The sequence below is a fragment of the Acinonyx jubatus genome, chromosome A1 (genome assembly GCF_027475565.1).
Source record: "Acinonyx jubatus isolate Ajub_Pintada_27869175 chromosome A1, VMU_Ajub_asm_v1.0, whole genome shotgun sequence".
In the NCBI taxonomy this organism is placed as follows: domain Eukaryota; kingdom Metazoa; phylum Chordata; class Mammalia; order Carnivora; family Felidae; genus Acinonyx; species Acinonyx jubatus.
Window position 1 is genome coordinate 120,155,932 of NC_069380.1, and position 14,074 is coordinate 120,170,005.

The following is a 14,074-nucleotide window of genomic DNA, read 5'->3' on the forward strand; positions in this document are numbered from 1 at the left end:
AGAGAGAGGAAGACACAGAATCTGAAGCAGGTTCCAGGCTCTTGGCTGTCAGCACAGAGCCCGACGGGGGGCTTAAACTCACGAACCGTGAGATCATGACCTGAGCTAAAGTTGGATGCCCAACCGACTAAGCTACCCAGGTTCTTACTTCCTTTTCTTTTCTTTTCTTTTCTTTTCTTTTCTTTTCTTTTCTTTTCTTTTCTTTTCTTTTCTCTTCTCTTCTCTTCTTCTTCTCTTCTTCTTCTTCTTCTTCTTCTTCTTCTTCTTCTTCTTCTTCCCTTCTTCTTTTTTCTAAAACATTGGTCAGGCTCTCAACATCTTGGTAGCCAGAAGGCAGTATCTTTCCTTATGTGCTCTTCCATATAGTGTCTGAGAATGTGAGCTCTAGTGTTAGCCTGGCTTTGAATCATGAATCATGGACACCCCCCCCCCCCACCATTTCTTCTATTCCAAATTTGTTGTGTTCCAAATCACTTGGCTTGTCTGAGCCAGGAACTTGGTGATAATAGTACTCAGGTAGTAATATTGTTTTGATGTTGTAGTAGTCATTTATTAGTATTTACAGAGCATCTATTACCTGTCAGGTTTTGTTTTCAGTGCCAAGGAACAAAGAGGACAAAATCTTTGACTTCATGAAAAATTATATTCTAGTTAGGACAAGGTAGAAAAAACGAATAAATAAAATGTCAGACCGTGAAAAATGCTATGAAGCAGATAAAACAGAATTATATGCTAGAAAATAACTAGAGGAGGGAAATAAGGTGTTAATTTAGATGGGATGGTCAGGGGAGGCCTTCCTAAGGAGGGGCTATTTGAGCTGACAAGAAAAGGTCAGTGATACAAATATGTATGGAAAAGATTTCTGGGCAAAAGGACCAGAAAAGCCCTGAGGTGAGAAGGAGCTTGAAATGGTTGAGAAACCTAGGGCGCTTGGGTGGTTCAGTCAGTTAAGCGTCCAACTTCGGCTCGGTTATGATCTCACAGTTCCTGTGTTCGAGCCCCATGTTGGGCTCTGTGCTAACAGCTCAGAGCCTGGAGCCTGCTTCAGATTCTGTGTCTCCCTGTCTCTCTGTCCCCCCTCCCCCGCCCCACTTGCTCTCTGCTTCTGTCTCTGTGTCTGTCTCTCTCTCAAAAATAAACATTTAAAAAAAAAAAGAAGAGTGAAATATGGCCTTTTGTAGCAACGTGGATGGAACTGGAGAGTGTGATGCTAAGTGAAATAAGCCATACAGAGAAAGACAGATACCATATGGTTTCACTCTTATGTGGATCCTGAGAAACTTAACAGAAACCCATGGAGGAGGGGAAGGAAAAAAAAAAAGACGTTAGAGTAGGAGAGAGCCAAAGCATAAGAGACTGTTAAAAACTGAGAACAAACTGAGGGTTGATGGGGGGTGGAGGGAGGGGAGGGTGGGTGATGGGTATTGAGGAGGGCACCTTTTGGGATGAGCACTGGGTGTTGTATGGAAACCAATTTGACAATAAATTTCATATATTAAAAAAATAAATAAATAAATAAAATAAAATAAAAAGAAATGGTTGAGAAGCCAAAGATGCTTTGTCCTCACTCCTCTCTTCTCAAACAGTCAGCATGCCCCCCCCCCATATTCTTCTGAATTGAATTCTGAGTTCTTCTTAATTCACTAAAAACATGGAAGCAATCAGTAAAGAACATCCGTGAGTTACATTTACTACATCTACCACCATACCTCTATCAACATGTGCTTTTTTCTCCATGTAGCACAATCAGAGCTCCTATTAAGAACTACACAGGGCGCCTGGGTTGCTCAGATGGTTGAGTGTCCAACTTGGGCTCAGGTCATTATCTCATGGTTCGTGGGTTCAAGCCCTGCATTGAGTTCTGTGCTGACAGCTCAGAGCCTGGGACCTGCTTCAGATTCTGTGTCTCCTTGTCTCTGCCCCTACCCTGCTCAAGTTCTCTCTCTCTCTAAATAAACATTAAAAAAAAAAAAAAGACCTATACAATGGGGGCGCCTGGGTGGCTCAGTCAGGTTAACTGTCCAACTCTTGACTTTGACTCAGGTCATGACCTCACAGTTTCGTGAGTTCCAGCCCCACTTCTGACTCTGCACTGACAGTGCGAACCCTGTTTTGGATTCTCTCTCTCTCCCTCTCTTTCTGTTTCTCCCCTGATAGTGCTCTCTCTCTCTTTCTCTCAAAATAAATAAATAAGCTGAATTAAAAAAAAGACCTACACAATATTTGTACACTAAATCCCATTTTTTTTCCTAAGAGATTTTTTTGTTACAGTTGTTCACCTCACCTCTCACATCCTCAGATTTTCTTTCTCCATTACATCATGCTCCTCTGAATTCATACATACCATCTCACCTAATGCAAAGCAGACAAACAAGAGAAAGAAAAACAGAACACCGTGCAAGCTGACTCTGTTTTCTCTATTCCACAATGCCTTCCAGTACCTTCATTGCTCTACTCCCCTTTAGAGTAAAAGTCTCAAGAGAACTGTCTTCCTGTCTCTAATTTCTCTCCTGAACCTGCTCCAGGCAGGTGTTTATTCTCTCCCCTCCATGGAACCGTGTAGGTCATCAGTGATTTCTGCGCTGCCAAATTCAGTGGTCAATTCTGTATCCTCATCTTACTTGACCCAAGAACTATGCATATGACACAGTTGAAAACTCCATCTTTCCTGAGACAAATTTCTTCTTTGTTTTGCTGCCTCACGGCGATGCCTTCTCCGTTTATTTTACTGAATAACTCACTTTCCTTCTAAATAGGGGAATGCCCTAGTGGCCTTTCGAGATATAGTTACTTCTTAGATGATCTTATCCAGGCCCATGGTTTTATTTTTATTTTATTTTTTCTAGCAAAGCTCTTTTAAACTTTTTTTTTTTTTAATTTTAGAGAGAAAGAGTGACAGAGAGTGAGAGCGTGCACATGAGCTGGGAGAGAGGCAGAGAGAGAATCTTCTTTTTTTTTTTTAAGTTTATTTATTTTGAGAGAGAGTGATAGAGAGGGAGAGGGAGGGAGGGAGGGAGAGAAAGCACAGCTGAGGAGAGACAGAGAGAGAGGGAGAGAGAGAGAATCCCAAGCAGGCTATGCACTGTCAGCACAGAGCCCAACGTGGGGCTTGAATCCACGAACCGTGAGATCCTGACCTGAGCCAAAGTCAAGATTCGGTCACTTAACTGACTAAGCCACTCAGCCACCCTTAAAAGCAACTGTTTTTAAATTGAGATACTTGTACAGTGATATACAGATGTAGGAAATAATAGAGAGAACTTTTGCACACTTCCCAATTTTCCCCAATGGTAATATTTGCAAAACCATAGTATAATATCACAATCAGAATATTGACATCAACACAAGTTTTATGCTTATTCATTATACATGTCTACATGGGTATACACATATAAATTAGATTCTTCTTTTTTTTTTAATGTTTATTTATTTACTTTTGAGGGAGAGAGAGAGAGAGAGGAAGGGAGGGAGGGAGGCTCTGACAGTGCAGAACCTGATGTGGGGCTCAAACTCATGAACCATGAAATCATGACCTGAGTCGAAATCAAGAGTCAGATGCTCAACCAACTGAGCCACCCAGGAGCCCCACATATAAACTTGATTCTATACAATGTTATCACCTCTGTGTCTACCCCCATAGTCAAGATACAGAACACTTCCAACACCACAGGGATCTCTCATGTTTAAGAACCACACCAACTTTCCCTCCACACCCTCATCTCTGTCTTCTGCTCCTAAAATTATGTTATTTTCAAAATGTTATGTAAATGGAACCATCCAATATATAACCTTTGAGGATTGGCTATTTTTCTTCACTCAGCCTAATTCATCCAAATTGTTGCCCATATCTATAGTTCCTTCCTTTCTGTGGCTGAGTAGCATTCCATGATGGTACGTATGTATTATAATGTGTTTAACCATTCACATATTTAAGGCTATCTGATGCTGATTCCAGTTTTGGGCTATTATAAACAAAACTGCTATAAGTACTTGTATGCAGGTTTTCGTCCATGAACATGTTTTGATTTCTCTGGGATCAATTCTCAGGAGTATAATTGTTGGGCCATATGGTAGCTGCATTCGTGTTTAGAGAAAATACCAAACTGTTTCTCAGAGTGGTTGTACCATTTTGCCATTTATATTAGCCATTCTTATAGCTATGCAGTGTGACAGAACTTTTTAAAAAAACCCTTATAACATAGTTTTCCTAAGAAAACAAATCTACATTTCCATAATGAAGAGAGACAATTCCAATTGACTTGCTATTTTTCTGCTAACTACCTTTGCCTTTGCATAAACAAGATTCAAATGATATTTGTTTATTTACTTACTTACTTACTTACTTACTTTTAGGTAGGTTCTACAACCTGAACAACGTGGGGCTCAAACTTATGACCCCAAGATCAAGAGTTGCATGCTCCACCTACTGAGCCAGCCAGGTGCCCCCAAGTGACTTTTATTGAAGGGACTTTTCTCTGAGCCAGATGGACTGCAAATGGGGATCCAGACTCAGGAGGTGCTGATATTTTGATGGGTGTGTTGTTTAATCAGATGATCACCATAAATGTATAGAAATGAGAGAGTCTGTCTGTAACTATGAACTTCCTTGTTTGAAATTCTACCAAAGCTTTGTCTGATTGCATTTAAGGGAAACATCATGATTGTAAATTTCACAGAAATTTAAATCTGAAAAATTACTCTCAACCTCTGTTATCATACATCTGGGACAGCACTTAACCACAGGATAGGGAATAAGACAAAAAAAAAAATTGTGGACAAATCTACTCTGATTATGGAAGGCCCATCTTCCTCTGTCAACACTTATGTGAAATTGCATAGTTAACAGTTCTTCCTGGTTGAGGCCCAGTTACCCTCAAGCGAAGAAAGCAAACTTGATTTGAATAAGGATGGTTTACACGTGTATTCTTCCTGTAGTCACTTTCTTTTCAATGTCTTATATCAATAATATTTCTTAGATAAATTGGCATCTCTTTCTCCTCCTGTGAAGATAAAACTGAGAGAAAAGTCAATCTTTGTTAAGTATCCATTTTAGCATCCACCTTAACTAAGGAAAAAATGTTTATTTAATATTAGTCTTACTCTCTATTATCCCAAGAACAGTGCCTAATGGTGATAAAGGGCTCAATACATATTTGTTGAATGAATTTTGAACGAACACATGGTGAATATTTCAGTGTTTGCTAGTGAGATGTTTAAGTGAAGGTTATAGGTGTGGGCTTTGTGGTCAAATACACATGGTCAAGACGGGGTCTTTCCATTCATTAGTTTCATGATCTTTCTGGGATGCAATTTTCTCATCTGTAAATAGTGTTTACTATACAGGGATACTGTGAAGATGGGAAGCAATAACACATGGAAATATTTAGCACAGAGCCAGCATAGAGTATGTAGTCAACAACCGTGGCTACAGATGATTATTTACAATACCTGACTGTTAGCCTACCAGAATGTGAGCTCCCAAAAGGCTGGATACATATAAATGGATAGAACTTTTCAAAGTTTTGTGATGAAAGCAATTCCTGTTAAATTTCTATCACACTATCAGGTTCTTTCCTAGCCTTAGGCCTAATCATATCACTTTTACACTTAAAAATTTTTTTTCTGTCATTTTTGGATAATACTTCATCTATGTACTAGGAAGAAAAGTGAAGGAAACCTGTGGATAAGCATAAAGAAGGGGAGGAGAGAGGGAAGAAGAGGCAACAGTTGGATATGAGAAAACTCTGAACTTGCTGTAAGAAGATCCAGATGCAAATTTTGCTCCATCTACAGATATGTGTGATTTTCAATAAACCACTCAGTCTCTGGCCTTTTATCCTTATTTGCAAAGTTAAGGAGAAGGTGTCAGGGAAGGGGGTTTGTTAGATGATTTCTAAGTGCATTTTGCTTTTATTACTCTATGTAAGGGCCAGTAAGCCAAACCCTGTTGGCTCTTGGCTCTTCTGTATATCTGTAAGGTAACAATGGCTTTTCCACTTTTAAATGGTTTTTTAGAAAATCAAGAAAGTATGTTGGACATTTGAAAATCATCTAAAATTGAGTATGTTTTATTCGGACATAGTCATAATCATTTGTTTATGTATTACCTATGGCCAGTTTCATGCCAAGAGGGCAGAATTGAGTAGTTGCCAGAAACCATATGGCCCACAAAACAAGGGATATTTAGTATCTAGTCCTTTTAAGAAAAAGTTTGCTTTTTTCTGCTCTATGTGGATAAGTATACTTGCTTATTTTGGGCTGACCCATCTCTTTTATATGAGGTTTGTGCTCATCAGGTATTTTTCAAAATATTATTATATTGCACAATCCCACAAACCGTTCAGCTTTCTGAGAGACTGTTTTGCTAACCATTGGAATCCTGGTGCCTTACACAGTGCTAGCATAGGGCAGGTGCTCAGTATTTGTTGTTGAGTAAGCATTCTAAGACCAGTGCCAAGCTAGTAATTTCAAAACTTCAAAAGGAATTTTTTTATCCAATACAAACTAAGTTGCCTATTTTGGTAATTTCGATTTAAAAAAAAATTTATTTTTAAAAACTTTTTTGCTTACCAAAATTCTCCCTGCAAAAAAATAAAAAATAAAAAAACCCCTACTGAATTTTAGATATCCAGTGAACAGAGAATTTAAAAAAAGATTAGAATCTTTTTTTTCCTAAATAAAGCATGTATTAAAAATACTGGTAAAACTGAAATGGCCTCAGCCTTTTACAACTGTGCGCCACGTTTTAAAAATGACGATTACTGGAGTCCAAGGAATGGTTGTCAGAAACATTCTGCGTAACTTAAGCATAGCGGCGAAAAATACAAGCATGTGTGCTGAGCAAAATAATTGTGCAAGGAAAAAAAAAAGTAAAATTTTGCATTCTGTGCAATGTGTCGAACGTGAACGTATTGCACGTTGTGTTGCAGATTTACTACAGCTGAGTCATTTCGGGACACAAGTGTGTTTCCAGGAAAAAACGAGAGGAAGGAACCAGGCTGAGGGGCTTGCCGGGTTCCCCCAGGCACTCCCAGTAGCAGACACCGGTATTGCGCGGCGGGCGACGGCGTGGTCAAAAAGGCGCCGCGGCCCCTTTAAGACTCACAGCACCTTCTCCAAGATACCATCTTGCACCAGGAGTTCACGTAAGCTCTCCACCTACCTTGCTATATCCCTCCTCCTTAGCTGGGTACGGCCTGCCGGCGGGGCGAGCGAGCTTTTTCATTGGCTCTGCGCGCACGGCCCTCTTATTTCTATTGGTTCTTGCGCCCGCCACTTGACGCTATCTCCTGCCCTCCTGAGCCGTCAAGGTAGGTTGAGCGAGGGCTCTTGGGTTAGTTCCTGTTAGGCCCCGGCCGGGGGAGTAGGTTGAAGTCTCCTAAGATGCCCGGTGGGCTGGGGCACCGGGAGCTGTGAAGAGAGGGTGAGGAAGCGGCGAAGGGAGACCCGCGGCAGGCCTGAACAAGACCGGCGGCCGAGCCCGCCTTCCCTGCACCATGCTCATAGAGGATGTGGATGCCCTCAAGTCCTGGCTGGCCAAGTTACTGGAGCCGATGTGAGTGAGCCAGGCTGGGCCAGGACCGGCGAACGTGGGCGTTGGGGGCCCGCGGGGGCGTGGGGGGAGGGGAGGCGGCGTGGGGGAGGGCGGAGCGGAGGGGCCGCGGTCCGGAGGTCCCGGCGACGTCTTCTCTGTAGTACTATCACCATTGTGGGGGGGGGGGGGGCGGTGGCGGGGGGGGGGCGGCGAGAGGCAGGGGCGTAGAGGCGGTGTGGCTGTGCGACCGGAGGGTGGGGGTGGGGGGCGGCAAGGACAGCGAGGGCTTTTTAAATATAAATATTGGGGTGTTGGAAGGGGTAGCAGGAATAGTGAGGGAATTTAAAATTTTACTCTTTGAGAACAGCGGTAGATCGCAAGGCTATCGAGGGATTTTTGAATGTGAATATTAAGGGTGTAGCAGCATGTCGAGGGCTTTATTAACAATATTAGTACGAGGCTAAAAGATCCAGAAGCAGAGTATCGAGGGCCTTTTAAAAACATGAAGACAGAAAGGAATAGTAGGGATACTGAGGGTTTTATAGCGATTATTGATGAGCTCTAAGGGTTCAAGAATTTTGAAGGATTTGAGAAACATGAGGTAGTTGAAAGGGATATGTGAGCATTCAAGTGTTTTTGGGAATTACTGGAAAGCTGTTAAATAGGATAACAAGGATATGAAGGGATTTTAAAATATTATCTGGGAGTTGTTAGTACTAGGAGAACTAATAACTTTTAAATACCATTAAGGGTTAGAAAATACTGAGATTTTAAAGTTTGAGGGTTGAAAGGGCTACTGTGGTATTTAATATTGTTGGAGGAGTAGTTGAAAGGGGGTATATCTGCAACATGTAGGGATTTTTAGGTACAGCCATAGGAGCAATAAAAGGGGTAGAAGAAAGACTACGAGTTTTGTAAATATTGTTGAAGGATTGTGAGGGCAACTGAGGATATTGGGGTGTAGGATTATTGCTGACGGGCTGAAGAATCAGAAGGGCTTGTTTTTGAAAAATATTTGGGTAGTATTAGTTATGGAATTACTGGGACACTTGAGAGAGAGAGCAGAGGTACCAGCTTTTTGTTTTGTTTTGTAACCATTTTAAGAGCTTAGGATTGTGGTGAGTTTATTTGAGATAATGGGATATAGGTAGTTTCTGAAACATCCCAGAGAGGGAAGAGAAGGAATGCTGAAGGGAGAGTTGGAGAGAGATGATATCGAACTCTCTTGGGAAAGAAGGCTTGGAAAGAGAAGGGAAGGGATCATTTCCTGCCCCCTCCTAATTTCTAGTGCTTATTCTCCTGTTAGAGGTGAGGACTTGCTGGTGAAAGAAAAGGGTTAGAGGAAGAGATGGGCAGGCTATAGGATTCATTAGATTAGACCATTTTAGTGGAAACATTGAGTTTTTCTGAAGTGTAAATAAGAGGTAGTTTGGGAGGCGTGGAGGTGTGGTAAAGCTGGGGCTGTTGGGAGACAGCTACTTCCCAGTTTATGTCCTGGTCCTCCTGAGAAATCTTGTTAAATAACTTTGTTGTTGTTTTGCTACTTTGATTTCTTGGATGTGAACACCTAAGAAGAGAGTCATCTTTAGTCCACTGTGTCAGCCTTATGAAGGTAGGATGGGTGAAGGAGGCAGCATTAGAATTTTGGTGTCTCACATGTTTTTTACATTCTGAGGATGAGGAGTATGTGAGAGTACAGGTGTGAATGAAAGTACACTGAGGGCTTCTGGGTTTTATATTAGTGTTGGTCTACTTGAAAGTTTTGTAGAAGAGTATGGGTGTCTTGAGTCTGCTGTCTTTTTCTGCAGTAAAGTTTGGGAGCACAGAGATGGAGATGTATTGTGATGAAGGTAGAACATAAATGAAATAGATTTAGTGAAATTGACCATATATGGAAAAGGCTGAAAAAAAGATCATGTTTAAAAAATTGTTTACCTTCATGTTATTTGACATCAAAAAAAACTTTGTGTGCGTGTGTGACAGTTTTGGCTCATATAGGCTCTGATTTTGTTTGTAGGTAGAGATTCTATAAGAATTACATGTATATGTCTTTGGTAGAAGGTGACTAGTTTTAATGTTACTTTAACGTTAATTGCCTTTTTTTTTAGTCCTCCCTAAAATGTTTTATTCTGGGTAGTGGTTTTTGTTTTTGTTTTAAACAATTTTTTTTTAACGTTATTCATTTTTTGAGAGACAGAGAGTGAGCGGGGGAGGGGCAGAGAGAGAGGGAGACACAGAATCTGAAGCAGGCTCTAGGCTGTGAACTGACAGTACAGAGTTGACGCTGGGCTCGAACTCACAGACTGTGAGTACAGATCATGACTTGGGCTGAAGTCGGTTGCTTAACCAGCTGAGGCACCCAGGCACCCCTGTTTTTGTTTTTGTTTCTTCTTTAATGTGAAAATTTAGTTTGGGTACAAACTTAAACCTAATCGTGTTTTTTCCCTTGGCTTTTTATACTAATAACTTTATAGGTATTCTGTAATTTTTATGGGTAAAAATTATCTTTGAAAGTGATTATTTTAGTTTCCCCATTTGTTTTTACTTACATGTTCAACTGAAAACACCCAAAATGCTTTTTTAATTATTAAAATATTGTTACTTTTTGGGGGCTAAAAAGAGCCAAAATCACTACTCAGGCTTTCCTAGAAGTACAAATTAAAAAATACTAATTTTTAACTCATAGAAGTATGGTTTCAGATGGAAGCGTTAATAAGAGACAGCAAATGCAAAAAGGAGAGGAATAAATGCAGATATATGTATTTTCATTAGTTGTCATGGGATTTTTTTTTAGACATCCTAAAATATAATAAATGATATGCTAAAATGGGTTGTATTTGGTAATTTACTTTTGCGTATTACAGATTGTAGAAAATTTTCATGGCAGATTGGCATGTTGTTATGACCTAGTGTTTCAGAGCAGTTGTTAGGGTTTCAGATAATGGAGTTGAAGTGGATATGTTGGAATCATACTGTGTCCATGCACATGATCTTCTATTGTGTTTTCTTAGCTTAGTTTATGGTTAAGTAAATTTATAAAAGATTTTAATTTTTAGGGGCTTTTAAGTATGTTGTGTTGCATATAATGGGGTATTTCTAAACCAAGGCATTTTACATTTAATTATTTCTTATAGACAAATTAGAAATATCATATACTAGAGCTTATCTGTTACCTTCCGCTTCTTTTGTAGATTGGGGACCTATCTTTTACTTTAAAAAATTATTTTTTAACGTTTACTTATTATTGAGAGACAGAGACAGAGCATGAGCATGGGAGGGGCAGAGAGAGGGGGAGACACAGAATCTGAACCAGGCTCCAGGCTGTGAGCTGTTAGCCCAGATCATGACGTGAGCCGAAGTTGGACGCTTAACCGACTGAGCCACCCAGGTGCCCCATGTCAATTACTTTTACTAGAGGAAAGACAAAAGGACAGTGCCTGGAAGAAATGACTCCTTAACTGGCTTGGAAAACCCAGTACCATTTTCACTGGCAGTGCAGTCAAGGGAGTGAAACCATCTCAGTCAAGAAATTTATATCTCTTTTCCTACTGCTACATGAACAGACTGAATTCACAAGTCTTGTTTGAGGTCTTTTTTTTTTTTCTAAGTTTATTTATTTATTTTGAGAGAGAGCACGATCTGGAGGTGGGGGTGGGGAGAGAGAGAATCTCAAGCAGGCTCCTTGCTGTCAGCACAGAGCTGGACGTGGGGCTCAATAGCAGAAACTCCTTAACTGAGCTAAAATCAAGAGTTGAACATTCAACTGATTGAGACACCCAGGCGCCCCTTGTTTAAGGTCTTTATCTTTGCTCACTTTCAAAATATCCTAGATGTCAGTCAGAGAGACTGTGTAGGGATTATGTACAATTGGGAGATGTCATGGTTTCTATTAGAAATAACGTCTCATTTTCAGTAGGTGGGCCCTTTAAGAGTAAAGTCTAACTAAAATCCAAGGGATAAATTAAAAACTGATGAAGTTACAAGTTTAGAAAAAGTTCAGGCAGTAGAGCTTTGCTTGGGATTCTCTCTCTCCCTCTCTCTGTCTCTGCCTTTCCCCTGCTTGTGCTAGTGCTCTCTCAAAAATAAATACATTAAAAAAAAAAGTTCAGGCAAGCATTTTTCTTTTTAAGAAAATATTTATTTTTTGGGGTGCCTGGGTGTTTCAGTCAGTTAAGTGTTCTACCTGGGCTCGGGTCATGATCTTGTGTGTACAAGTCCCATGCTCAGAGCCTGGAGCCTGCTTCGGATTGTGTCTCCCTTTGTCTCTGTCTCTGTCCTGCTAGTACTCTGTCTCTATGTCGCTAAAGAATAAATAAACATTAAAAAAATTAAAAAATATATTTATTTATTTTGAGAGATAGGTAGAGAGCAAGTGGGGGAGGGGCAGAGAGAGGGGAAGAGAGAAAATCCCAAGCAATCTCCACGTTGCCAGCGCAGAGCCCCCACTCAGGGCTTGAACTCATGAACTCAAATCGAGTCAGACACTCAATCCACCGAGCCATCTGGGTACCCCCAGGCAAGCATTTTTTAATAACAAACATGCATTTCTACCTGAAAATGTCTTTATGTATTTATTTTTATTTGAGAGAAAGAGTACAAGCCAGGGAGAGAGAGAATATTAAGCAGGCTCCATGCTCAGTAGGGAGCCAAATGTAGGGCTCCATCCCACAACCCTGGGATCAAGACCTGAGCGGAAATCAAGAGTTGGACACTCAACTGACTTAGCCGCCCAGACACCTCCCCTAAAAGTCTTTAAGTGTTTTAAGTTATTTACATTATATATAATATATATATATATATAAACATAATTCAAAGCTGTTTGTTTAGCTTACTATAAAAATCTGTCTTGGTATGTGTTTTATTTTTTTCTTTATTTTTATTTTTTAAAGTTTACTTACTTATTGTGAGAGAGAATATCCCAAGCAGGCTCAGTGTGGAGCCTGATGTGGGGCTCGAACTCACAAACCTGTGAGATCATCACCTGAGCCAAAACCAAGAGTCAGATGCTTAACCATCTGAGCCACCCAGGAGTCCCCTTGGTATATGTTTAAAACTTTTTTTCCCAATGTCTGTTTTGAGAAAGAGAGACAGTGAGAGCAGGGGAGGGGCAGAGAGAGAGGGAGAGACAGAATCTGAAGCAGCCTCCAGGCTTTGAGCTGTTAGCACAGAGCCTAACAATGGTGCTCGAACTCATGAACTGTGAGATCATGACCTGAGCCGAAGTTGGACGCTTAACTGACTGAGCCATCCAGGCGCCCTCCTTGGTATATGTTTTAAAATGAGTGATGGGGTTTGTAATACTTTTTTGTACAGTTGCATCTATCTATTGTAGTAAACACCATTATGTGAATCAGGGCATTTAGTTTCTAGTTCTGTATCTATCTCTGATTTACTGTGTGACTTTGGAGAAATTCTTTAAATTTTCTCTAAACAGTCAATAATATTAGCCATCTACCTATCTTTCAAATATGGTATGAATATTAATGTGTAGACTATAAAAAGTGCCTGTGTACCTTAGAATCATTAAATATAAATGTAATTTTGTGGTTTTTGAAATGTTAAAATATGTTAAACTCTTTTTGCAAAAATATTTTACTTAATATTGTTAAGCATTACTGCTACTTACTAGACAGCAGCTAGAGTCTCACTGCAGGCCTGTAGGTAGGACCGGGAATTGGTGAAAGCCGTGACTTTGATGTGTAGCTTCTGTGACTTCAGCCCATAGCAACATCTTTTTTAGTGCACTAGGAGATTGAATATGTTGTCATCTTGGAGTATGATGGAAAAGGCAGCAGTAAGCTTCATGGACAGATCCCTGTATTGGTTCAGTGTTCAAGGAGGGAGTATACTTTGAACTCTACAGAGTTTTACATGCCACCTTAGATTTGCAATCCTTATCACATTAAGTTCTGATTAGTAATGTCTTCAGCTGCTCAAATAGGAGGAAAAATCATCACCTAGTAGCTATGACACCTGACCTTTTACATAAATAAACTACTAGGGTGAAATGAGTATTTTGAAGGTATGTTCTTAAAAGATTGAGAAGTTTTGGGGCGCCTGGGTGGCGCAGTCGGTTAAGCGTCCGACTTCAGCCAGGTCACGATGTCGCAGTCCGGGAGTTCGAGCCCTGCGTCAGGCTCTGGGCTGATGGCTCAGAGCCTGGAGCCTGTTTCCGATTCTGTGTCTCCCTCTCTCTCTGCCCCTCCCCAGTTCATGCTCTGTCTCTCTCTGTCCCAAAAATAAATAAATGTTGAAAAAAAAAATTAAAAAATAAAATGAAATAAAAAAAAAAGATTGAGAAGTTCTGATAATGTGCTTAGTGGCCTCAAGGAATTATTCTGCCTCTAAAGTGCTGTCATTGGACTCGTTTAAGGAGACTGACCCTTAACTATTTCACAGAAAAGGACTTATTTTGACCAGAAGACTTCTTGGCAAGTTTCCGCCCCCCCCCCCCATTTTTTTTTAATGTTTTTATTTATTTTTGAGAGAGAGACAGAGCATGAGCAGGGGAGGGGCAGAGAGAGAGAGGGTGATACAGAT

At 40.4% G+C, this 14,074-nt stretch overlaps 1 protein-coding gene across 4 annotated transcripts in view; it reads left to right on the forward strand.

The window, feature by feature from the left end:
• The first annotated feature begins 7,298 nt into the window (after positions 1–7,298).
• Positions 7,299–14,074, forward strand: part of RBM27 (RNA binding motif protein 27) — a 75,055-nt gene continuing 68,279 nt past the window's right edge. For all 4 annotated transcript variants that reach the window (XM_027042327.2, XM_027042335.2, XM_027042334.2 and 1 more), the window contains exon 1: positions 7,299–7,555. In XM_027042327.2, coding sequence (XP_026898128.1) covers positions 7,497–7,555 — 59 coding nt within the window. In that variant the 5' untranslated portion in view covers positions 7,299–7,496. The remainder of the gene's footprint in view (positions 7,556–14,074) is intronic.